This window comes from Lissotriton vulgaris, chromosome 3_1, assembly GCF_964263255.1.
Source record: "Lissotriton vulgaris chromosome 3_1, aLisVul1.2, whole genome shotgun sequence".
Taxonomy (NCBI): Eukaryota; Metazoa; Chordata; class Amphibia; order Caudata; family Salamandridae; genus Lissotriton; species Lissotriton vulgaris.
The window spans coordinates 1,855,385,987-1,855,412,869 of NC_141689.1; the positions used below are offsets into that span (position 1 = coordinate 1,855,385,987).

General features: G+C 45.5%; 1 protein-coding gene across 1 annotated transcript in view; it reads left to right on the top strand.

Moving 5' to 3' along the window:
• Positions 1-6,236: 6,236 nt before the first annotated feature.
• The window catches only part of MND1 (meiotic nuclear divisions 1), a 403,567-nt gene continuing 382,920 nt past the window's right edge, over positions 6,237-26,883 (top strand). Inside the window, exon 1 of the mRNA XM_086962315.1 lies at positions 6,237-6,325. Within this exon, the coding sequence (XP_086818441.1) occupies positions 6,323-6,325 (3 nt within the window). The 5' untranslated portion in view covers positions 6,237-6,322. The remainder of the gene's footprint in view (positions 6,326-26,883) is intronic.

The window sequence follows — 26,883 nt, forward strand, 5'->3', positions numbered from 1 at the left end:
TGTGATCAGCCCAGTGATTCACATGCATGGAGGCTTCACGCTGAATGCAGCCTGTAGAGTTACACCAGCGCACTGCAGAAGAAACCTCTCATTAATAGGTAATCAACAGCTCCCCCCGACCAGCTCCTCGGCAGGAGTCCAGAACATCTGTTTCCCACTTGCCATGATTTAGTTCAGTGTGGAAAACAAATTTGTGTTATTTCTTTTCTCATTAACCTTATTATGTACCTTCATCCTGAACTAAAGGAGTGTGACCAAGATATGCTTAAAACGGCTTCCGTTATAAATTGCTATACATTTCTGCCTGATGGTGGGAGCTGGTAGCACGCGTAAGCCAAGCGGCGGCTTTCAGGTTTCATCCTTGTAAAAAAAATTGCCTTGCCTGGAGCTATTTGTCAGGGAAGCCTCTGCAAGAGCATCGCCTGCATTACTGATGCACACATATACAAGTGTGCCATGGAGGCCCGAGGCTAAGTGATCCGTCTCGCGCTTTAGCAATTCTGCTTTCCAAGTTGCTCAGCATGTTTAATATTGTAAACCACTTAAATCACGCGCACGTGCGGTCGCACTCCTGCATGCGCGCACATACGTTACCTGAGCAATGTGTTTACCATGTAACTTTAGGAAAAATAAAATCACCAAAAAGTTGTCAACATTGCATTACTTCCTCCAAATCCTGTCTTACTGATGTCATCATGCTTTCCTTATGGCGTCAGCAAAGACATCTTTAAAGTTCTCCAATGTGGCCATAAGTGTATCTATGAAAGTACTGCTACTTATAAAGCAACACTTATATGTTGAGCAACAAGATGTTGTTCGTGTGGACATGGACAGATAAAGGTAAAACAAGCAATGGGGGGAGCAGAGCCTTTGAAGCTGCTGCCTGCTTGTGGGGACTGGGAGGGAGGGTGACGAGACGCAGGCCCTGCAGTGAATGAATAATTATGGGAGGAGAGATGCTGGCCTGAGGCAGAGCGCACCATATGGAGAGGGAGGGGGGTGGGCCGTGTGCAGGAGAAATGCTGCTGGCAAGGGGAAGGCTCGGGCAAGCTCGTGCATGAGGAGCTTGTGACGTGATTCTTTTCTCATGAACTGTTTGAAATCCGCCTGTTAGGAATTTTTTGGATTCACAGTAATAGGTTCGAGTAAACTCGACCTAAAAAGGAGGTGATTAAGAACGGTACAGTAACATAAATTTACAGAGCAGCACGTAAAGTAATGGACAATACAGTGACCATTGTGCAAGGGTTCATACACTAGAGGTCGCTACTACCCCGGGGAGACATATATGTATTGGCGGTATTTCATTCAAATCTAGTAACTTGCAAGCGACAGAGACGAGTAAGAAAGCGTGATTCAACTTTCTGTGGTACTGACATCCTGGGTAGAGTTGGTGTCATCAATCGGGTGAGAGAGCAACTATGCGGTAAAGGGGCACCAGATATTACAGGCCGGTGAGGTAAGTAGGTGGAGTTCGGCAAATGTGTATGTTTGCTCCTGCCAGAATAGCAGGTCATTAATCCAATCCTTGAATTTGGGTGCCCTGCCCCGACCCCATCTACATGTAATTCGTCGTTTAGCCAAGAGGAGGCTGAAGGAGACGAATTTCTGATGTGTCACAGCTAATTTCTAAGTGTAGCCTAACAAGGCAAGTAGAGGAGAAAATGGGAGTTGCAATTATGTCATTTATTCAAGGGATGTAAGGACTTGGCGCCAGTACTCTTGTACAGCGCCACAATTCCAGGCAAGGTATAGGACCGTGCCCACCTGCACGACAGAATCTATGTTTAGCTGGAAGAATTTGGCAATATCTGTACCCAGCTCAGTCCGGAAAACGGTATTGAGCAGGGCCTCTGGCATCAATCTACAAAACCTGGTGGTAGCGATTGAATTGAGTGTGGCAACCGTCATGAGCACTGGGGCGTGATCAGAGTATGTCCTGGCTAGATGGTCGGCTTAAGTGACCCACAGGACAACCTCTCGGGAGACCACCCAGCAGTCTAGACGAGCCCAGGACGAGTGTGCTGCTGTGTAATGGGTGCCCTCCCTACCATCTGGATGCATGCGACGCCACACATCCGTGAGTCTATGAGCGGAGAACTTGTCCGCCAGTGCTCCTTGTGTCTTAGTGTAATGCGAGGGTAGGAGATTAGCCCTTCCTACGGCGGGATGGAGTGCGGCGTTGAAAACTCCCCCTCAGATGACATGAGTAGAGACTATTTGAAGTATACGCCCCCAGAGTGTCTTGTAGAAGTCTGGATCATCAATGTTTGGCCCATAACAGCACACCAATGCGACCGTTTGGGTACCTAGTGTGCCCCACAGCATGCAACTCCTCCCCAGAGCGTCTTGTTGTGTACCACCCAGTATCAAAGGGGTATTCTTTTTTACAAGGATCACGGTACCTCTGGAGTAAGTGGAGTATGAGGAGAATAAACGTACTGCGGCCCACTTGCTGGCTAAAGTGGGATTGCGAGTCGGATCTAGGTGAGTCTCCTGTAACATTGCGATATGAACATGATGCCTATTAAGGTATGCAAGTACTTGTCTGCATAATGTTGCCGCGTGCTCTGAAGAAAAAAAAAGGAAGGGTGCACCTCTGAATATGAAGTCCTAAGTCTACATGTTGGAGAAAGAATATAGTGAAAAACATTGTGAATGAGTCCCAACCCACACCCACCCACAACAGCACCCCAATCGTGCAGGAAACATTTTCTCTACCCAGAATCGAACTAAACTTTGACATTACAAAGTGGAAACAATTAAACATTGAAGACTAGGGGAACACTGACATGCAACAATATCCTCCCCTCTCCCGTAGCCGCGAAGCTAATTCCCCAATAACCGGGGGAAATAAGAGGAAGGAGGGAGGTGCTTGGAATAGTTTGGATTGTTAACAAAGTGGAGCAACAAGAGAAAGTGCTCACTAATGAAAGCAAATGACTTGTACAAGTTCCATATCAAATTATCTGTCGATGTGTAGCAGTCCAGTGTGTGGCAGTGAGATTATGAACCAAAGAAATTACGACAAGAACCACTACTCCCTGCTAGTCGCTCATGTTTCAGCAATTGCAAAGCGGCTGGCCTGAAAGGAAGTGAGGCAGGTGATTCAGATTATCAATCCGAGCCAAGCGATGGGGATCTTGAGAGGCGCTCCTGGGATTCTCTGGGTGGAGAGTTCTTTCGAACAGCTTGAAGAAAGCCATCGACCTGCTGCCTGTTGGTAAAGAAGTGCTGCTTGCCTTGGTGTGTGACTCGCAGACAGGCTGGATACAATAATGCATATTCGTTTTGCGTTTTGCGAAGTTTTTGCTTAGCCGGTAAGAACTTGCATCTCGACTCCTGGACAGCGGCCGTGAAATCTGGATATATGGTGAACTTGTTGCCTTCAATGTGAAGATTTTTCTTATGTCTGGCCAGTTTCAGAACGGCGTCACGATCAGGGTAGTTGAGAAGGCGAGCAACTATCGGGCGCAGGCTACCTCCCGGGGGAGGCCTAGGGCCTAAAGAGCAATGTGCTCATTCCACAATCAGTTGAGTGGAGAAGGTCTCAGCTCCAAAGGTGGTGCACAACAGGTGCTCGATGAAGTCCTCCATGCACCCGGTGTTGGGATCCCAATGTTGTTGCGCCTACTGCACGCCTCCAAATTTTCATTTTTGGCAACAATTAGCTTCAGACGTTTGTCCATTTGCGCCACTTGCTGTTCCACTTGAGTCGTGACGTCTTCATTGTCAGAGATTAGCTGCTCCGCTTCCTTGAGTTGTTTACCGTGTTTCTCCACCTTTAAAACTATATAGTCCATGCGATTGTTCATGGAATCCATTATATTTGAAAGGTCTGCGAGGCTGCATTGCATTGCCAGGAGTTTTTACTTCGTCGACTGGGGTAGGCGGAGGAGCCAATGCCCGTTCATCCATGGGTGCCTCTGGTTCGTTGGAGCTGGAGCGTGTGGCCACCTTTTTTGTGTCAAAGAGGAGCTTGGACTGGCGACCATCCGGCTTCCCCATGATGGCAAAAGTGCGAGATGTCGGAGGTGAAGCACCAGAAGAAGTCAGGGTTTGATACCTGTGCAACGATCAACACCAAGGTGAGCTCCCCAGAGAGACTTTCGTGATTGACGAGTGCGTGGGAGGTGACCACCAGGGGTTTTGGCCTCACCAGAGTTTAGAGTGCGTACGGAGCGCGAATTGCGTGCCTCTGTATTGGCCGCTAGCCCGAGTCCGCAAGAGTTTCCGAGTGGAGAGGCCATTAAACCCCCACGGCGATATCAACGATAAGGAGTTGGTGAAAGAGTGGACCAGAAAAGGGAGAGACCGTAGAGTAGTGTGGTACAGGTGAACCAGTTTGTAGGGTGCCTACAATACCTAGCCTCTATGGACAGTAGACGTGTGATCCAGGAGAGAAATGCTGCTTGGCCTCCAACAAGTCCTGCAGGTATATAGTTGATGTCAGGCAGTGATGTCTGTATGTTTACGCCACATGAGCGACCTCTACTGCTCTGCCCCCCACCGCCGAGGAGTCAGTAGGAGAATGGCAACCACAGAGGCCTGCTCTACCAGAACAGACAATCGTTGTTGGCTTAAAGCGCTCTTGGCACAGACACAGTCTCCAGCGCGTCTAGGCAGGTGCGGTACTGTTGCAGCAGCATCGGAGGCTGGCCACAGGGAAGGCTCTGTGAAGGAGCGGGAGCGTCAGCAAGGGTATTTGATTAGTGTTACAAGTTCAAGAAATAAGTTTCAAGGGGCACTGCACAGGTAATGAATACCAGCTCCGAATTTCGCGACCTCGGGGGACCGTAAGGGCCGGCCCATCGTGGGATGATAATGAGTGCTGGTCGTGAGCTGCGCTGATCTGCGTAGCGCTTCGGGCCGTGGATTACACTGGGCAATGCATCTGGCTGATGAGTGGGCAGAGCACCTTTCACCCCCTACCCCTTCCGTCAAAAGGAGAATCCTGCCGTTACTGCGGGGGAGATGTGAGAGGGCAACGTGGTGGTATTGCTGTAATAATGCTGTGACGGTAGTGGCAGGCTGGGTGCACTGCAGTGCAGGGCGAATGGGGCCCAGATGCCACGTGGGATCCCCGGCGCTTACCCGCTCTGGCCGCCGAGGACCTCCGTCAGGCACCGCACACGTTCCGAGCACGGATCTTCGTGGTGCCCAGCAACCTCCAGCGGGGTTTGCAAACGCAGATCTTGGCACCGAAGTGGAGCTACCAGCTTCCGAAGTCACTGGAACTCATAGTCCGACAGCTTCTGCAATAAAACCTTAGCATTCGCCGCAGGGAGTGCTAGCTGCGATGTTGCCTCCATTGTTTAGCTTGCCCGAGTATTGGATGAGCTTCACGGTAAAGCATGGGAGTGTGTGCAGTGATGTTGCCTCCGTTATTGAGCTTCCCCTAAGTCAGAAGGCAGTCTACATGGACAACAGGAGGGGAGATGGGAATTTACAACTTGAATGGCATGCAGAGGGGAGGGGGAGGTTAAAGGCAGCACAACACTGGCTAAATGAAAACGATAGGAGCTAAGAACAGGGAACATGAGCAGGAAATTAACAACAGAAGATAAGGCAAAAGAAAAAGTAGTGCGGAACAGCAATGTATATGGCCTATCGTGAAATAATGCATGTAACTGGGGCAGTCTCCAGGGCGTGACCAAAAAAATGGGAGGGACAAATGTAAGCTATTGACCAATGAAAGGAAAGGATTTTTGAAAAGCACATGAAGAAACTAATCAAACGTGAATGCCCATACACTGGATACAGCATGTCTCGAGAAACAGCACATCAGCTGCCTAAGCGAGACCTACAAACATTACGGAATCCACCCACCACCCGCCCCTCTGTCCTAGCTGCCAGAACGCCCGTGAGCACTGGTGATTAGATAACTAACAACCTCATTTTGGTTTTAAAAAGTTTACTAGTAGGGTGAAAACCAGCGTACTTCTGAAACTAGGAAGGAGCAGCAAACCTTGTGTTATCCGCTTCCAGCGTGCCATTCCGGAACGTCTGAAGAAAGACCACTCCGGTCAACCTCGCCTGCCTCCAACTAAGCCACTATGGTTGTAGGCACACCCACTCCTGCTGCAGACAGATCACATACGAGCTTCCAGCACCAGCACTGACATCTCCTTTAACCCTTTACTGAAACGTCTGACTATTTGTCTCTCCGTGTTTACTTTTTCACGCACTTGCGTCACTGCTGAACGTGTGACGTCGCGCGTACACTGCTTCTGATTGGAGGGGAAACACAACATTCGGAAATATCCCGCGAGCCGCCGTTTGCTGCCGAGTGTGCTAGTCCGGTGCCGGAGTTCCTTCAGAAATGGTAATGATGGCATCTGGGGCATTTCAAGCAGTGTACAGCAGAGGAAAGCGCCGACTTATTAGGACTGTGGGATGAGGCGGTATCTTTTTCGAGGCACGAATTTTATATCTGAATTGTCAATTGAAGGTTCCAAGTAGTGACATCGTTTTCAAGTGATCAGTGTTAGGGAGTCATTGTATGTGTTTTCTGATTTTATAAAAAGACAAAAGAACTCGAACTCTATCATCCAAGATTGAAACAAATACCATAATGTGCTTTAAGTATCACTGATAGCCAGCTGTGGCTCGTTGGGATTGCTTTGAAGTCTGTTGTAGGTCCAAGCCTGCTAGACAGCGCAACTGTCTGGTTTGCTAAAGACGTCTTGAGGACATTTGGAAAGCTTCCCTAGGAATGCATTCTGCCCATTGCTTTCCATTGGCTTTGTGGTATGTAACTGACATTTGCTTGCGTTCTATTTGCTGACTTTATTTGTTTTAGGCTACCCAGCTTCAGTCCGTTCCATTTATTTATTTGGTTTCTTTCATGATTCCTTTCTGTAAACAGGCCTTTAAATCTTGTTCTCGTCACATTTGCTGTAAATTCAGAGACAGAGGTCAAATGTCAGGCTGTCTTCCAGGGACAGTGGTGTTTACTTTTCTTTTTATTCAATGTGAGATGATTTTTTTTAACCAACTTTATTATTACTATACAGCAAGTACATTCCACATTATAAATAGGGCTCCCGGTTTTATGGTATTTATTTTTTTGCCATTTCCGTCTGCATTTATCCATATTTATTTTTTGGGCATTTTTTCTGAATTTATCCACATTTATTTTTGCTACAAGCAAAAGACGACGCTACATCTAGTATTTTTCCACATTTATATAAATTGACAATGCGGAGTAAGTGACAATTTTATTGACTGTATAATTAATTAAAATCATTACAGTAAAAGCAACAAAGAAGCAATTCTTGTATATAAAAAAGAATAGGTACATAAAAGGCTAAAGTTAAAAGCTAATGCTAAAATCAGGACTATGATTGGTTACATCATTTGCATGCATGAAATATTCTGCTCCAATGTCTGCGTCCCACATGATTAACCATTCCCCAACTTATGTGCCTTGGAATTAGTCTATTGTTGGTGAGCGCTTGAGCTGATCTCAGTGGCACATTAAGTGTATTACTAGGTACATTTCTTTCTTGGAAGGGGGCATGCGAATGGGACACAGTCAATGATACTACGTGGATGGATCCCGTCCACTATGGCCCACAGCTTTTAAGGCCAGCCTGATTTGGTGGATGAATTTCGCCAGTCTTGCCAAGATCATTGTGCTGGTGATGGACTGACATAAGGCTGATGCTTCCCTACAAGACTTTATGTTCTTACTGAGGCAAATCGGGCTCAGCAGTCGCCTCCGGTCGTTGTTGAGGTTTGGGCAGCAACAGAAAAGGTGCAACCAGGATTCCTTCTTGTCGGTGCACAATCTGCAAGTTATGGATTCCCCTCTTCGAGCCCAAGTGGGATTGAAATCGGCTATCCCCAGCATGGTCAGCCTCATATATAAAATTTTGCTTCAGGTCTGTGTTGTGAGGGACTCACTTAAGTAGGGTTGTGCTGTTCCTGCTGTGTATGAATTATTCAGTGAGTCCAGGTGAGGGCTTCGGCAAAGAGTTTTGTAGTCAAGTCGAAGGAAATTTCGCACACTTGTCTATTAATGGCTTTCTTCTATGCGTTCAGGGGGATGTCCTGCTGCGGCATGCATTCTTCCTCGATCTTCAATACTCTAATTGCCTTTCCCAGCCTAGTGTGCCATTCCGAGGCTGGCCACTGGAAGATAGATCTCGGATTTATTTATTTATATTTATAACAACATTTGTAAAGCGCGAACGAAGGCCCTTGGGCATCTCGGCGCTGAAGTTACTGCAGTGTTTAACCAACAAGGGGGGCTGAGGTTCATTGATTAAAAAAACAGGTCTTAAGTTGCTTGCGGAAAGACCAAAGGGAGGTGCTGGTTTTGATTGATTGATTTTTTAAGGAGTAAGCCGAAGCCCTTAATATTCTTAGATATAGCTTTATAATCTCCCCCTGACATATCAGGTCTGGCCTTCCAAGGCCAAGCTCCAGTCTTAGCCTAGTTTTTCTTGCTGACCTTGGTATATGTAGCACCGACTTATATGCCTTGACTTGGGCTAGATTAAGAAGGGTATCCAGTTTCCTGGGGAAGGCTAGGTGACCATAGCTGATTGCTGGAAGGAGCTTTGCTCTAAGAGCTATCAGGATGGGGCTGGCGGAAGGGTTAATCAGGTTCTGGCTTAGTTGTCTTAATGCGTGGGTGACCTTGTTGGCTTTAGAGCTCTGCTGGTTTATATGTATATTCGCCTTGGCCCGTTCTGTGAACCAGACCCCTAAGTAGTTGTATGAAGCCACCGAGTTAATTAGATCGTTTCCCAGTTGCCACTGTGCTTTCTTTTTCCGTTGATAGGACCCAAAAATGATGACCTTGGTTTTCCCTTGGTTAACTATCAAGTTGTTTGCCATGTTAAAGCTATTTAGAGCGTTTAATGCTCTTTGTAGTCCCACCTTCATATGACAATGCACACATGCGTTCGGTTGTTATGTGAGGGCACTGCCACTGTCAATGTACGAAAGGAGAGACCTCGGAGGGCAATAGCTGCTTGCATGGATGAGGGAATCCATTTTGAGGAATTTCAATCAATTGCTTGGCTAGGCCTCTGCTGGAGGGGATTAGTGTTCTATTTGGTCGAACTGTAAGGATTAATGTACAGATCTATAGGTAGCTGTCTTCCCTGCATTGTTTCACACACCAGTCAAAACATCCATGCCAAGCACTCACATTGCGCTGACTAGTTTCCAAGTGATCAGACTTCATCAGTATGGATTGTACAAGTTCCCGGGTTGCACATTGGGGCCATCGCTCCCACCAGGCGCGCAACACCCATTTGGCTCAAAGGACTCCACCCCCCTCTTCCCCCTCGTGTGTGTCAGCCTGGGCTGAGACAGCTTCCCGGGCTGGTGTCCGTCTTCTTGCAGCCGCACCCTAGTACTTCACAGGTCTTTAAAAAGACCATTAACTTGTTAGCAAGGCTTTGTTGTTTTTTTCACCCCTTCTTAGTGCTCCTGCATCTCCAATGCCCTCAAACTTTCCTTCACAGCCCCTTGCCCACAGCACGCTCCTGGATGATTCTGCTAACTACTACTCACTTAATGGTAGCTATTTTCTTAAAAATCGCCCTGAAAGTATTCAAAAGCTGTGAGACGCTGAACGTAATAATTTGCAACTGAAGTCAGAGATAATTGATATGATTCAAAATCTGGAATCTGTTCTGAGTGGATAATAAAGTTGCACTTTTAGGCCACGCCCCCTGCCACGCCTACTTATAGACGCCGAGTTAAGGGCTCTAAGTAGAAGCTTGAGACACACTCCTGAGGCGGAAGCCGGGAGTGATTCACTTTTTAAAATCTTAAAACTGTCACAATTTAACGTGTGTATTGTTGTTTTTAAGAACTTACTTGTTGGGAAATTGGATGCTAGAGGCAGCGGAGCCAGCGCTGACCCTGCACTCTGATTGACAACACTCCTCGCACCACGAGCAGAGACCACGCCCCTTTTTAGGCCACGCCCCCACGGTCCCCACTCATTGAATCAGCATAAATAATGTGCATCTCCCGGTCGCGCAGCGGGCGCGGCGTTTGCGCGCCGAAGGCGCGCCTAAGGCAAGCCCGTCCGCGACCAACCGGGGCCAGGGGCCACCCCCCTTGCTCAACTATCACGCCAGACCATCACCTATCACCCGCAATCCCTTCACCAATTAAACCAGACAGTTGGGCCATCCTGTCTACAAAAATGGGATCCCTCTACCCAACACTCCGTCTGTAACCAATGTGGCTTTCACCTTTCTCATGGTATAAAGAATCCCACTTCATTCTCCATGTTGTTGCTTAACTGCCGTTCGCTCCCTAAACACTCAGCAGAAATCTCTCTACTATTAGAGGAAATAAGCCCTGACGTCTTTTTCGCCACCGAGACCTGGTTACAGGAACATTCTGAACCTGACCTGGTACAAGCACTTCCTCCTGGCTATCAAATATTCCGCCTCGACTGGAAAAAGGGCATTGGCGGTGGTCTAGCTATAATTTACAAATCAAATTACACTGTCACCAGTACCCCCGTAGACTTCCCAGACTGCGAATGCCTCCCATTTTTCATAAAATTAAGTGCCACACATACCTTTTCGGGTATGCTTATATATCGTCCCCCAGGACCACAAAGGCAATTTCTCTCAGACCTCACCTCGATAGCGGCAAGTCTTGCAGTCAGCACTGCTAATTTCACAATTCTGGGTGACCTTAACATCCACCTGGATGACCCAAACAACTCTATAGCAAGGGATCTGTTTTTGGGCCTAAGTGCCCTTGAACTGCACCAACGTGTCACCGGGCCCACTCATCAAAAGGGTCATCTCCTGGACCCCGTTTTCAGCAACTGTAATAACCTCCACATTGGAAATTCCTCTCCCCTCCCCTGGTCAGACCACTTCCTTATCCCGTTCACCTGGACCCTGCCCGATCACTCCCCCCCCAACCCCCATTGGCGCAACGCTCACGTAACTGGTCTAAACTCCACCTATCTGAGTGGGAGGAACTCCTACAAGGTACTAAACCTACTAATACATCTATCCCCACTCAAGACAATGACAACTTCAACCTGTGGATCACCAGTTCCCTGGATACAGTTTTACCGCTAAAAAATTCCCACCCTAAACGGGGCAATCCTACAGCCCCGTGGTACTCAAACCAGCTACGAGAAGCAAAACGTGTATGTAAACGACTGGAGAGGAAATGGCGCCTCAGCTACCTCCCTTCAGATAAATCATGCTATAGAACAGCAATCAAAAACTACAAAACGGAAATTCATCTGGCCCAGGCTAAATACTTCGAACTCAAGATTGAAAACGCAGCGTCTAAACCCAAAGAAATCTATCGAATAGCCAAAACCCTTCTACAACTTCCGGAACCACCGAAGCACCACAACAATACTCAGGCCCATTGCGAGGAAATAGCTGAGTTTTTTTACCAGAAAATTGAAACCATCAACTCCTCTTTCCCCCTCCTCGTCACTCCACCCACAGATTTCGTCAACACAGGTAGCCCGCCAGTCCCTCTTCATGATCTGAACAGCTTTCCTCCTTTAGAACTTACTAATTTGGAGAGACTTATGGGACAGGTCAAATCTGGATCACCCACCGACCCTGCTCCCCCAGTACCCTCACACAGATCACACCTTTGATCTCGCCTATTATTCTAGACCTGCTCAATTCCTCACTCCGTACTGGGATCATCCCTTCCCTATGGAAAAGAGCAATGGTCAAAGCCCTTTAAAAAAAAAAAACAATCTCGACCAATCTAACCCCGCCAACTACCGTCCCATCTCCCTCCTACCATGGCTCAGTAAACTCCTCGAGAAGCATGTCAACTCCGTTCTCACCAACTTCTTAGAAGTCAATAACATCCTCGACTCCTCTCAGACCGGCTTTAGGCCCCGTCACGGAACGGAGACGGCATTGATTGCAGTGACGGAGGAGGCACAAAGGATCCTGGACGATGACGGTTCTACGGCCATCGTCCTACTCGACCTAAGTGCCGCCTTCGACACTGTCAATCATAACATCCTACTCCATCGTCTTGGAGGAATAGGAGTGACCGGGACCGCTCTTGTTGCGTGCTTATCTAGGATCCTGATCGATACTGTGACCTTATGCCCCTATTCGGCTATAAATCCATTTATTCCCTATATTGGCATAACCGTTCAAGTACAATATTCAGAAAGTCATCTCTGGCCTCACACGAACAGAGCCACATTTCAGAATAGTTTTCTCTGCCACTTCCTTTGCAACCAATTAGTGCAATGACAGAGCAGAAGTCACTATCTGAGATTCCTAGATTAATACTCCGAGTTCTTCAACAAGATAAAAACTCAGCAAACCTGGAAATCCCCGCTTGCTGTGTTTTGATTAGTAATAGAACTCTAATGAGCAACTGATAGCGATCACTTCCTAAGTGACATCTTTATTGACGTCTTATGTCCAGCAAACTTACGTCAAACATGGCACCTTTCAGGTATAAATACTACCAATGTGGCCTTAAGCAAGTCCCCTGTTGCCCGTCGCCTGAAGCTGCTGTTATGCTGAAGATATCATAGCTGCTATCGCTACTGCTATCGCTGCTAACTGGCGAACGATGGTGTGGTGAACTTAGGAGCTGAACAGCTGTCCCTCTGCAAGAGCCCAGCAGATGCAAGCTGCCCGCGGACGCTGTCCCCCCTCCTCCTCCTCGACGCGCTGAAGAGAGACGCTGCCTTTCTCCTGCCGAGAAATCCAGCTCCAGCGTTTCTGGTCTATCCTTGCGGGTGACTGGGATACCGAGTTTCCCTGAAGGAGATACCAGACCTCCATCATTCTATTCAGAGGTATGGTGTTGACTAAACCCGTAGTGAGAATTCTTGAAGCAAACCTTGGCAAAACGAACTTAACTTAAAGCTACTTACTTACTCCCCTCCCAAGTATTAGGCTTAGATCAGGTACACTGATTGATTATTGGAAAAGTAACATTGAAACAAAAACAATTTGGGGTACAAAAGATTGGCAGGTACAAGGCCTTGAAGCACTATTCAGAACCTGCATGATACCAGAACAAATGATGTTTTTAAATGACACAATTCACCAAACATCCTGTCTTGGCCTAGCTAAGATCAAAGACCTTAAAAGACTGTCTATTCCAAAGCCAATACCTGAAAATACAACCACAGATATTGAGTTAAACGTTTCACATATTTTACATTTTAACAGAACACATCCTGATTGGAAAAAGTGGTTAATCTGGCCTACTGACACAAACAGCTGTCAAGATAGATTCCTGAACAAAACACAGGGGTTAAATATGACCAGACAAGACCCTATATACTCCCAGAGACAACATCCAGGGATAGTAACAACATACAGTGTAGGGAAACTGTGCCTCGAATGGCTAGGATCATCCACACTGGCTGAAATTAAGCAACACTTGTCTTTACTAAAAGATGGTGCTGATTTGCGCGATTTAATTCTTGGACCACGCAAACAGCGTCAAAAGCGTTTCATAGCGACCAGTATCTATGCTGCGTACAACGAGGCTTGGAAAGTCACACAAATTGAAACAGCTGAAGAAATACGAGAAATTGATCGTATTAATTTGGAAAAATCACTTTCTGTAGTGGACAATGGGTTAATGACTCTGTCCTCCAGAATATATTCGTTGGACAATATTGTATCTTCTGCCTTTGACATAATAGACAGAGACTTGCTAATGTTACAACATGGCTAATCTCAATTACGTTCTATTGTACAATTGGGCTGGACGCTGCAAAATCTTCGTTCAGGCTATGTGCCTTGGCGTTTAATAAACACAACGTCATTATTTTCCATTTTTAACCTTACTGATAAACAAATCAGTTTGGCACAGAAAGGAGCAGACTATACAATCCTGAGCATCGAAAAACTTGAGAGATTACCATTGACAATGTCAGAAAGTCCTGTCATTGAATGGATAATACACGGAATTATCACCATTCCGATAACAACTTTAGGATTTAAAAAGTGCCTTGAGTACATACCTACTGGCCAGTATGAACGATTGGGTAAAGGATATGTAAAATCAGAATGGAAATTACCATACACACATGTTTGCAATAGTGACAGCGACAAAAATGTATTTCTTAGTGGTGAAAACTGTAAACATTCACTAAGCGGTATACTTTTGTGCCAGGGTATTAATTTACACGGAGCTTGTGATGGAAATTCCAACAACCTTTCATGCCACCAGCTAGTCACACCTGCAACTCAGATAGAGCCCTTCTTTATGCAACTTGCAAACGGGAGTTACATTCTTAGAACGGATCACAGATGTTGTGGCCTTGTTCCAGGGAAAAGTTATCTAGTAAGCGTAACATCCATAGTCAAATGTTGTATGCAGGCATTGTTTCCGAGCGGGCCTGTAGACACAGAGACTCCCATCTGGCCTCGTCTGAATCTCTATTCTATACGAATTGATACTTTAAGCAAAATGAAGTCTGTGCTTTTGCAGACAACAGTGCCCATAACGTCATCAAAAGAGACGTATGATCTTCTAGTTGCAAGGACAACTACGGAGGTTCATGACCTTTTATCAACAAATTGCCACGTGCATTTCGTAGAAATGCTTAGCCAACTCCTTAACATGTCTAGTGCCACAGGTATCCCAGGCATATTTAAGACGCTTTTTACGGGACTGCTAACACCATTTCAAGCAATTCTGGGAATCGTTCCAAATTTTGTCCACTCTGTTTTTGGTGGCATACCCTTATTTTTGGGACTCGTAGCAGGGATTTTATTTTTGACCATTCTGCTTCGTTATGGCAAGCCAAAGCTCAGACATAGCTCCCATGGGAATGGAAGAGACAATCCTAGCAATGCGCTACCGGGACAGAATAACTAACGTCCTTGGAATGGCCAGGCTGAGAGATCTAAACATGACCTGGTTCCCTTCATTCAGACCTATATGGCAGAACTGTCTCTTACCGGTACTTCGATGTATGCTATGCGGAGATGAGTGCGTGTTGGACATCTGTCTTTCACTTCCATCAGCAGTACCAATGGACGTCGATACTTTGCTCAGTCCGATAACGGCTCACGCATTGTGTTGTCCCCAGCGGCTACCAATCCTGATGACGGCATTCGTTGAGACTCCTGTGCTACGACTAGGTGGTAACAGTGGAGCGAGTGACAAAAGCAACATCATCCAGGTACGACCTTCTGTGAGCATTGCTGATCCCGACTATGATGACAGCAATCACTCTCACACCTGCCAAGTTACAGCACTATCGAATTTGGTTGAACTGTCACCTGATTTTGTAGACCAATTCTTTGAGAGCCTGTCTGATATGATGTTCTCACCCGAACAGAAATAATAACTTTGGAGGAGCTTTCCGACACACAGCGTTCCCATGAACTCTGAATTCGGCCTTCAGTTTTGAACAATAAAAACTGCTAAAAGCGTAGGAACTCTATTTCCCCGTTCAAGCATTAATTCTTTTGAATTGAACACTTTTTAATATTGACCCTTTTTTGGCACGAACAATTCTTTGCTTAAGGTAAAAACTATTCTTAGAGAACAGAAGCTTCAAACTTCTATTTTCTACACACATCTAGAGACATAATATCTTTACATCAGCCTCTAGCACATGTTATTGCAATGCATTTATATGTGATTATTTATCTCGCCCTTCTTCTGTTTCAGAGATATTTCATGCGTAATTCTTTTTGCATAATCGTTCATTGATTTCATATGCTATAATTTTTGAATGATTTCTATGCTTCAAAAACGTACAGTACCTATAATTTTCACGTGTTACAAATACGCCTATTTCAAATGCATATATGTATTTTGGGGTGGGCAATGTTACACATGCATCTTATTGCTCTAGTTTTAGTAATTTGATGGACATGAATGCGTGGTGTGGGTGTTGCGTGCTTATCTAGGATCCTGATCGATACTGTGACCTTATGCCCCTATTCGGCTATAAATCCATTTATTCCCTATATTGGCATAACCGTTCAAGTACAATATTCAGAAAGTCATCTCTGGCCTCACACGAACAGAGCCACATTTCAGAATAGTTTTCTCTGCCACTTCCTTTGCAACCAATTAGTGCAATGACAAAGCAGAAGTCACTATCTGAGATTCCTAGATTAACACTCCGAGTTCTTCAACAAGATAAAAACTCAGCAAACCTGGAAATCCCCGCTTGCTGTGTTTTGATTAGTAATAGAACTCTAATGAGCAACTGATAGCGATCACTTCCTAAGTGACATCTTTATTGACGTCTTATGTCCAGCAAACTTACGTCAAACATGGCACCTTTCAGGTATAAATACTACCAACGTGGCCTTAAGCAAGTCCCCTGTTGCCCGTCGCCTGAAGCTGCTGTTATGCTGAAGATATCATAGCTGCTATCGCTACTGCTATCGCTGCTAACTGGCGAACGATGGTGTGGTGAACTTAGGAGCTGAACAGCCGTCCCTCTGCAAGAGCCCAGCAGATGCAAGCTGCCCGCGGACGCTGTCCCCCATCCTCCTCCTCGACGCGCTGAAGAGAGACGCTGCCTTTCTCCTGCCGAGAAATCCAGCTCCAGCGTTTCTGGTCTACCCTTGCGGGTGACTGGGATACCGAGTTTCCCTGAAGGAGATACCAGACCTCCATCATTCTATTCAGAGGTATGGTGTTGACTAAACCCTTAGTGAGAATTCTTGAAGCAAACCTTGGCAAAACCAACTTAACTTAAAGCTACTTACTTACTCCCCTCCCAAGTATTAGGCTTAGGTCAGGTACACTGGGGTAGGCGTAGTTAGAAGCACCAGTTGAGTATTTTAGCCTAATGTATATATGTTTTATTACTTTTAAACCATTGTATGGCTAAGAAACCATATCAATGCTTTTACAGTATTATCTCGCAATACTTATCTTACTGTACGTACTTTTTATAATAACAAGTCTTGCAATTGTGGCAATTCATTTCTCTTGTACGAGAAGAAAGACTGTTCAATAAATGTTAACCCTTTATTGACAAACGCCCGTCTCTCTATTTTCTACATATTGTGAAAGTAAACTGCACCAACCTGACTGAGTAAAATAACTGTCTATTGTTTCACACGACCCTAGAGATTGACTCTTGATCTGAGGAGCAAAGTTGTCATGTTGCACGGTTGTTGGAAAACTGAATCCCTTCTTGTCTGTGCCAGGGAAGCTGATCACTTCCTATTTCAGTCAAGAAAGTTTCCAGTGACCTCTGAGCTAGTTGCTAACAAACCCAATTAAGTTTAGCATAGTCAGTAGAGGCCTGGAAGATCCGCACTTCTACGTTGATACTACTGTTTATGTTATTCCAATGCGCAGGGCCTAGTGGGAAACTAGGAACTACACTACACTCTCAGTTGGATGAGTTCCTTTCTGACTGACAGATCCTTCAAGGTTTTTGAGAGAGACTTCACCTCTGCCAGTAGACCACTTAATTGTCGAGTGCCTCAGGGCTCATCCCTGAGTCCCACCCTTTTTAATGTCTACCTGCGCCCCCTAGCTTATGTCGTCCGCCCATTTGGTGTGAAGATCGTCTCCTATGCGGACGACACGCAGCTAGTGGTATCTCTGGACCCCCCCTAAACTCTCAACACAGCCGACACAAATGTCTGGAAGCAGTCGCCACCTGGATGTCCAGCTCTTGTCTTAGGCTTAACGGGGAAAAAACTGAGATAATGCTCCTTGGTAATAACATCGCCAAAACCATCAACCCCATCTGGCCTCCTTCTTAGGCAACCCCCCGCAATCCAAGGAGCAAATCAAGAGCCTGGGCATCTGGCTTGACCACACTCTGTCCTTCAACCATCAGGAAACTAAGCTAGCTACGACCTGTTTTGGCCTGATGAGACTGCTCCGCAAAATTCTCCCTTTGCTTCCATTCCACTCGAGACGAATCGTGGTGCAAGGACTGATCCTCTCCCGCCTCGACTGTGGAAATGCTTTATATCTTGGAGCACCCCAATCCACAATCAACAGACTCCAGGTTATTCAAAACTGCGCAGCAAGAATTCTTCTGGATATCCCCCGCCGAACGTCAGTAAGAGCCAGACTGAGAGATCTTCACTGGCTCCCGGTGAGATCTAGAATCGAGTTTAAGTGCATGTGCATTGCACACCGCTCTTACTGGGGAACAGGCCCCCCCATTAACTCTTCCCTTGTGAAAACCTACCAGCCCACTCGTTCTCTCAGATCTGCGACCTCCCACCTCGCCTCAGTACCACGCATCAGGAAGGCCAGATGTGGTGGTCACTCGCTCTCCTACAACCTGGCCAGGATCTGGAACTCCCTCCCTCTCAATCTCAGATCCGAACCCAACCTCCTTACCTTCCGAAAAATTCTCAAAACCTGGCTGTTCAGCAAAACCTCTGTTTAAAACCAAACCTAGCCTCCCTCTTCCCACCTCTCCGGATTAGCTCAAGCTTCCTACAGCGCTGGGACGCCCCTGGGTAGCCAACGCGCTTTACAAATCCTCATTCCATTCCATTCCATTCCACTGCCTAGTTGAATCACAATGAAAACAAGGACATGACTATTGAACAATTGGCGCAAGATCACACAGCCAGTGGTATAGCAGCAGTACCTTGGGCCCTAATGCAGGTTAAAAAAACGCTCCCTCATCCACGTTCGAACTTAAAGTGACACAACAGCCATTACGGGCATGTACTAGATAACTCATAGGCCTGCCCCCACCCCCGTGTTGTGTGTCAGCCTGAGCTGAGACCGCTTCCCAGGCACACACCCACAGACAGTGTTTGAGCTGCCAGCCGCACCTGAGTACTTCACAGGTCTTTAAAAAGACCACTTTCTTGTTAAGGAGGCTTAGAGCTCCTGCATCTCCACTGCCCTCAAACTTTCCTTCACAGCCCCTTGGCCACAGCACTCTCCGGGATGATTCTGTTAAAGACCGGCATCGCAGCTTTGTGCACATTCCCTGTGTCTGGCATTACACGTGATGTACACGGTCTTGTGCACTGAAGAACGGCAGCACAGCAAAATTTGCCGTTCCTAAATATAAATACAGACAAAGGAAATATAGTTTTCCGTCTGTATTTATATGTAAAAACGGGCCACTTCTCTCTTGGCCACCAGACAGGCCACCCAATGAGAATTAGTTTGGCACAGGGCCCTCCCAGTTCCTCTATCAGCCCTAATAGGGCAATATGCTGGGTCAATTCAAGGGGGCACCCAAGGACCGCCAAAAGCTCCACACACACCCCATCCCAAAAGGAATGCAGTGTCGGGCAGTCCCAGACCATACAGAAGAAATCAGTGGCGGGAAGCTCGCATTGCCTACAAGCGGTTGGCCCTCAGGTAAAATTCGGTGTAGGTGGAGGGGGAGAGAGAGGTCACATGGAGATACTTTACTTGAACCATACGCATACTAGATGAGATTGCCAATTCCAGGGGCGCAAGGCAGGCCTCCCTCCAGTTGTCTTCGTCAAGATCACCCACCCATTTCTGCCTGAGCAGATCAAAGCCATCAGGGGCATGGATATTCAGGGATCGATAAGTGGTAGAGATGGCTTCCTTACCCAAGCGCACTAGGAAAATCTTGGTTTCGAGTGGGATGTATTCAGGAAGTGGAGTGTTTGGGGGAATGTGTGATTGCAGTGCATGCTGCCATTGAAATCGGAAGAACTGTGAATTGGTTAGTGCATAGTGATCCTGAAGGGCACTACATTTTCTCCCTTGTGCATGTCTAATAGATTTGAGATGGCGATATGATCCCAGTGAGTGAACCCCTCAAGGGTGGAAAGATGTTGGAGCCACGTACCTTACCACAGAGGAGTCATCGCAGTCCGGCATCGGCACTACTGTATAAGACACAAGGCTGTCCTCCAACAGACAAGCAATACGCGGGTGCATGGTGGCAATGTTGAGGGTATGTCTCGTATAAAAGGTTAAGAAGTCCCTCAAATCCCAGTAGGTGAAGCTCCACATGGTAGACGGGGTCATCCCAGCACCCATTGGACCACTGATTAATGGGCACCAAGTGCCACACTAGGTAATAGATGTAGTCAACGGACAGCCCGAGGCCCCCGTCAAAGGGAGATTTGCATGCTAAGTGGAAGCCAACTTTATGACGTTTGCAAGAGCGAATAGTAAAGCGGAAAGAGGCAGCTCTAGCGCATACCTAGTTGGATAGGAAAGGGAGCAGACAGGAATCCATTCCCACGGACGTAGTCCACAAGTTCTTTATAAAGAAGGCAGACCATCTTGCAGAACACAGCTCCCAGACCCGCCCACCAGAGGATTGCATCTAGAAAGTCCCAGCAGATTGTGTCAAAGGTCTTAGAAAAATCTATAAGCAGGAGGGCAAGTGTGCCATCTAGAACCTGCGTCTGGGAGAGGGCTGCCTGTACTCTGCATCTACAGTGGTGGGTACTCCTACCTGGCATAAACCCACACTGGTCGGGATGGATGATGTGTGAAAGAGTGCGGGTCAGTTGGACTACCAAAGCCTTGGCGTAGATCGTAATGTTTGTGTTGATAAGTGAGATGGGGTGATAGGAGGAGCATTGATCTGGGGAAGGCCTTCCTTGGGAAGGACTACGATAGTCTAGGTCAGGTGGAAAGGACCCCTGCTGTATCGCAGCGGTGTAAAAATGTAAGAAATGAGGAGTTAAGATATCAGGGAACATTTGTAAGACTTGATGGGGTACCCATCAGTCCTGCGGTTTTCCACTACTGAAGGGCCGTTATAGCAGAGTCTATCTCCTCCTAGGTCAATAGCAGGTCTAATTCAAGGGACAAAGACGTTGGAATGGAGGGCACCAGGATGTCTTGGAGGATGGGATTTTCTATCTCTGGCAAGGGTGGTGGGCACCGAGTGTAGAGAGTTTGATAAAAAGATGCAAAAGTTTGGACGATTTTGGGCAGTTCATCCTGAATGCCACCGGTTGAGTCTCAAGTGGCAGGCACCACTCTGTTGGTTATACTGTGGGTTGCAAGCCAGTATAAAAATTTACCAGATTTATCACCCAATTAGTAGACTCTTTGGGTTTTGGCCCTCCAGCATTGTTTTGCCTTCTCTATGGAGATCTGCCGTAGCTCAGAGCGTGCCATGGCCAAGAGGCGACGAGTCTCCTCTGTGTTGAAGCGACACGAGCAGGCTTCCAGTTGAAGTATCTGACTATCGAGGTCAGCTATCCATGATTGTTAGCGGGACTCACACTGCCATACATAACCCTTCAGGAGACCTCTCAAGGAAGGCTTGCTCGATGCCCATAGTGTGACCGCCAAGGATACCGAGCCCTCATTGAGCTGGAAGAAGGTTTACAATTCCTCCTCTTTGAATGTGACGCATTCAGGAGCCTTCACATGCCAGGCACTGATTCTCCAAACGGGTCTGCAGGTTTGGGGCAGGCACCCCATTCCATCAACAGAGGTACGTGGTCAGAAATACTGCATGAAAGGAAGCAAATAGATTGCAGAGAAAGGAGGTCTGCAGCCGGCTACCATAGCTGGTCAATCCACAACTCCTTATTGTGAGCTGTAGATTGGTGTGTGTAGGCCTGCGCTGCATAGTGCCAGGAGCGTCATGCGTTGCACCGACCCATTGAGTCAGCCCAAATGGATAAACATGCCGATTGGGTGTGTCATCTTGGGTGTAGGGCAGTGCAGGTGGCCAGGTCGGTGTTGAGGAACGTATTAAAGTCCCCGACTATCACAGTAGTTCCTAGAGGGAGGGTCAGGAAAAAGGATCGTAGCGCCTGGAGGGCGGGCTGCAGCAACAAAAGTGATTGGATTTACTTGACAGTCATGGGTGAGTGCTTGAGGAAGATTGTACGATGCACTGTATGATTCTCTATGCCACTCCACTCTACCTTGCACCACTCAACTCTACACCACTTCACTCTGAAATAATTCACTGCACCACTCCACTTTATGCCTCTGTACTCTACACCACTGCAATCTATGCTGCACCACGCCACTTTACGCAACTCTACTCTGCACCACTCCACAGTACGCCACTCCACTCGACACTAGGCACCACTCCACAGTACGCCACTCCACTCGACACCAGTTTACTCAAAACCAGTGCAATCTATGGCACTGCACTCTGTCAGTCTGCTCTGCACCACTGCACTCTACTCTGCAATACTCTACGCCACTGCACTATACACCATCGCACGCTACGTCACTACACTCTGTTCTACTTTGCACCACTGTACTTCACTCTGCTCTTTGCTACTGTTATATTATGTTAAGTGGACTTGTAAAGCGCATGTACACCAGACGATTTCATGGCCCTGGAGTCTAGGGAATGCTGCAGCAGTGAGAGGATTAAATTTGTTGTATGCCTGGCGGAAAAGCCAGGTCTTTAACTGTTTTCTAAAAATTTAGCTTAGATTCTGACTCTGAAGCTCTTATTTGGAAGGCCTAACAACAATGCTTAGTATAAAAATAGGTTTCTAGCTGCAGCCCTCCAAAACATTGAACCAGACAAATATATTTTGATGGAAAGCTAAAGCGGACTATCCTTGGAGTTTTAGAATAGCCCACTATCATGTTTCCTGCGAGATTGTTCTGCCAAGTGGGTCAGAACTTTTCACCCTCACTTTGGATGATGCTTTGAAATGTTCCTCATTTAGTAGGACACAATAGTTTTGGGAGAAGACTATTCTGTTTTGAGTAGCATGGTCAATCAGGCTGGCTTTGCAAACATTCTGAGACAATTCTTTTTTATCTTAGTCACTGGACACAACTTCCCCTCTCACTGTGAATCTCTTTTTATATAACAGCTCTGGTCCTCCATATACTTAGAAACTGCTGACACAGTCTCTTGCCTTTATCCTTATGAGCTATTATATCTTTCCACTAGAGTTCTTGTGTAGTAGTGTGCTCCTACACAGATAGCAAAGCACATGAATGAGTGGAATATAAAACTTAAGAGTCTATTTTCCATCAAAAAGTTAATTGACAGCTGCATAAAGGAGCCCCCCCGCCCCCCCCACCCCCCGGATACACATTTAAATTATTCAATAGTACCAAGCTCTAAGAGCAAGTATGGAAAAAAGGAAAACCTAACACACAAACAATCCTTTAAAGTCCCGAAGAAGTCTACAAGACCTCATCACAGGGGCTCAAAATATGCCACTGCAAATTAAAGGCTTAAACTTGATATGAAAAGAAAGTGGAATGGGAGTCCAAGATGGGGAATTTGCTTGATGCTAATGCAAGCTAGACTATGTGCCCCTCCAATAGACCAAGACAAGATGGCTATGCCTAAGTTCTCAAAGGACTAGAACTAATTTAGCAGGATAAGTACAATGTTTAGGTTCCGTGTTCGTTTGCTAGTCGTTCAAAAAAGCTTTCAAAACACTTTTTTAATTGTTTCATCTGTTTCGAAAGCTATACTGATGACATTAGTTATTCATTAATTTATTTTAATGTGCTTTGCAGATCATGTTAGTCTACGATCTAACTGGTTTTCTTCCAACTTGCAGATGGGAAAGTTCACATTAAGCACAAAAATGGGTGGGAGGGGAAAGAAGACCCGTGCAGGTTGGAAGAGTCATGGTCTTTGAAATGTGAGGATCAGCATGAAAAAATCTGTCTTAGGAGTCAGAGTTGTCTTTCAACAACTTTTTCTTTGGTGCTTTTCTGTATGATTGTAAGGTAGGAAGAGATCATAGGAGAGGGTCCAAGGAATTCCAAAGAGGACTCTCATGACTTAATGTTTTCCTCTATGTTGCTTTCTCTTATATAATAGTTCGCACATCAGACTAACACTGATAGGTCTGAGGTTGCAACCAGGTGTGCACTGGTGGTCAGTTTACAGAGGTAGATAGGACTGTCTCTTCAAAAGAATCTGTAGATGGTCACCAATATGAGTATAATTCTTTCCTTCAGTGAAAGCCAGTATATTTTTATATGATTGGAGTGGTGATCATCCTTACTCCGGTTTGTGCAGTTTTTCTGCTTCATCAACTTAATTCAGTTCTCAGGGATGTGGAATTCCTATAGCCCAGCGCCCGCGACATATTGTTTGGGGTCAAGGACATCACGGTTTCAGGTGTATTTTATCCTTGGGACAAGTAGGCCCAACCCCCTGCAGCACAAACCCTTTGGCTGCCAGTTTGCAGTGTCACATTATGGATCAGGGAGGGGCACTGTCTGTAGGTAAGGTAATATTTTTGTCCACATGTTAATGCTGTTCAAACTTGTGTTTATGGTTCATTAATTGAAAGCCTTTATTATTAGGGTGAGCTCTATCAGTAGATTTATTTATTTATTTTTAGAGTTTTCTATAGCGCGAACAAGATCCAGATTAGGGTATCAGAGCGCAGATGTAAGCTCCGACTGCACTACTGACATTGGTTCCAGTATAAAAATGTGTACACACGCTTTCCAAGTTTAGCAGCATAAGGCTATGTATAATGCTCCTTGAAAGCTCTGTGATTTCTTGCAAATATTTGCAGAAACTTGAAAGCAAGATTGATGATTATTTGCTTTAGAAATAAAATGTTCATAAAAAATAAAAGCATGACAAACATTTTGGTGAACTACTGTAAAATTTCAGGTACCATTTCTTTGCAGCATCATTTAGTAACGTGTTGATGCATGCTAGTATTTCCTAAAAATATACATAATGGAAAATCAGTGTAACCAGTTTCAATAAGATTATGGGAAACCAAAATAAACAAGCATTGGCAAAGTCAGTAGGTCTGAAATTGGTGGTCAGCTTTTTAGTTTTGTCAATGTGGGACTTGTTTTGGCATTTTTTTTGTAAAAGCTTATTCATGTGGGAGCTGCCGGGCCCTCGCCATTATAACAAACACTGGCAACAGCAAAACATTTTTTGGTCTCATAAAGAACACACTGCCACAGTAGTTACTAGCACTGAACAAAACTACTTTGTGTGCTGATATGCTCCATGTGAAAGAACACAATGCTGTCACTCACAGTGAAGCCAGCCAATATAGAGAGACAGGATTTTAATTAACACTTCTTTCCCAACTCTGGAAGAAGGTTTACATTTGCCATGGTCAGGAGTACATTTTCAACATTTCTCAGTGTGGGAAAAGATTTGAGAAGAGTTGTTGAAAACCCTTAAAACATGCAAGTTAGTAGGTTTGCACAGAATCGAAAGGGCATTCTAACCCTGGAACTATTGCTTACCACTACCATCATCTCAGTATGTATATCTGCGGAAACGTGGCAACATAGGGGGATTGCCAGTTTTCAGAGAGGCTATATCAGAGCTCTTATATAAGGTGATTGCTGCCATAATTTGTTGACACACTACATGGCACCAAATGGACAAGTGGATTTTGTTACAGGGCAAGTAGATTTGTGAAGCAACCTACCCCATGGACAAGTAGATATTTTATTAAATTCCACACCCCTGAGTTCTACTGAAATACCTCTGAATATTGTTGAATTTGTGATCTGAAAATATATATTATGTAGCAATAAAACATATTAAACATTAACAGTCTAATAGCTTCTAGACCTGCATGTCAAGTAACTTTAAAAATCTACTCGACCCAACTGTAATGATCTTCACCCGTAAACTGGTTTCAGATTTGGTGATCATTGGCAAATATTTTATTTTACAGTCACCCTTTTTTCAATCTTACATATGACTGCACCCTCAAATATGTGAGGTCAGTATTTCTGCAGTACAAACAAAACTCTTTTTAAAAAAAATTGAATAGACTAAATGTTTGCTCCATGTTTAATAAAAAATCTAGCCCACATATAGGGTACTCATGATCCCTGACTTGCCTCTCAGTTTACTAATAGCATTGCCATCAGGGCAGGAGTGTTTCTCAATTCATGTTTAAACACTCACTTTTAATAAATATATTTGGTTGATAGGGAAATTTGTGGTCTCTGATGGAGGCAGCTGGGGTGGACTCGCCACCATTAAACCTTATTAGGTGGTTACACTGGGACACTACCACCAAGACCTGCTATTTGCTACAAGGCATTTGTACACAACAAATAAAGGTAGTCAGAGAGGTCAGACATGGCTGTATAATGGCAGCTTTTCAGTTTTTATTCTATAATAATTCCTTAGACAAAGTCCTGAGTGTATATAGCAATGATACCGCTAGAATCACCTCTTGTCTAGTCCCAGTTCATGTACTAAGGTTTCTTATTTCAAGTATCTCGGTATCCTGTTTAAAGCAAATTTGCCCATGGAGCAGAATGGCTAACCTGAGAATACAGAAAATGGGAGTAGTGTGTGAATCGATTTTTAGATTTGCAATAAAATTGTGGCATAAACCAATTAAAAATTTGGTCCAGTTATATAAATGTCTGGGCATGGGAACATATGGGGCTGGCATGTGGACCAATGAAGCACCAACTAGAATGCAGGCCTTTGAAAATAAGTTCCCCTGCCGTATACTGGCCATCCCTTATTCGACCCCAGGTTAATTGGGTATGGGCTATTTAGAAGGTCACGTTAAAATGCCCCCCCCCCCCCACCCCTCTTACTCTGAGTTCACATTTGGTGTACGCCATGAGCAGGCATTCTGAGCAATTACCCGAACTTAGACTATTGATACCCTATCTCTTAGCTGGCATATGTCTGATTAACCTTTTTTAATATCCAGATGGCATTGGACCCCACACTAAAGCCATAGCTAAGGAAACATTTCTCATGAGAGATTAGAATCATGAGATGAAGTCTTTTAACTACAGTTATCAACTATTTGCCAATTTCCACATCGCCTGGGATAGAGCAGTATCTAATGTGGGTGGAAAAGCCAGAACACAGGTTTTACCTTACCTTACATTCAGTTCTATATTTGGTTGCTCTCCCCGATTATGGCTCATGGTTTGAATCCCTTCCAGCTTGCCCATGTAACAATTCGGCGCCTCAAACAGCCCATTTAATGCTTTTTCGCACTTTAAATAGCAGCTTGAGAAGACGATTCTTTCAACCAATTT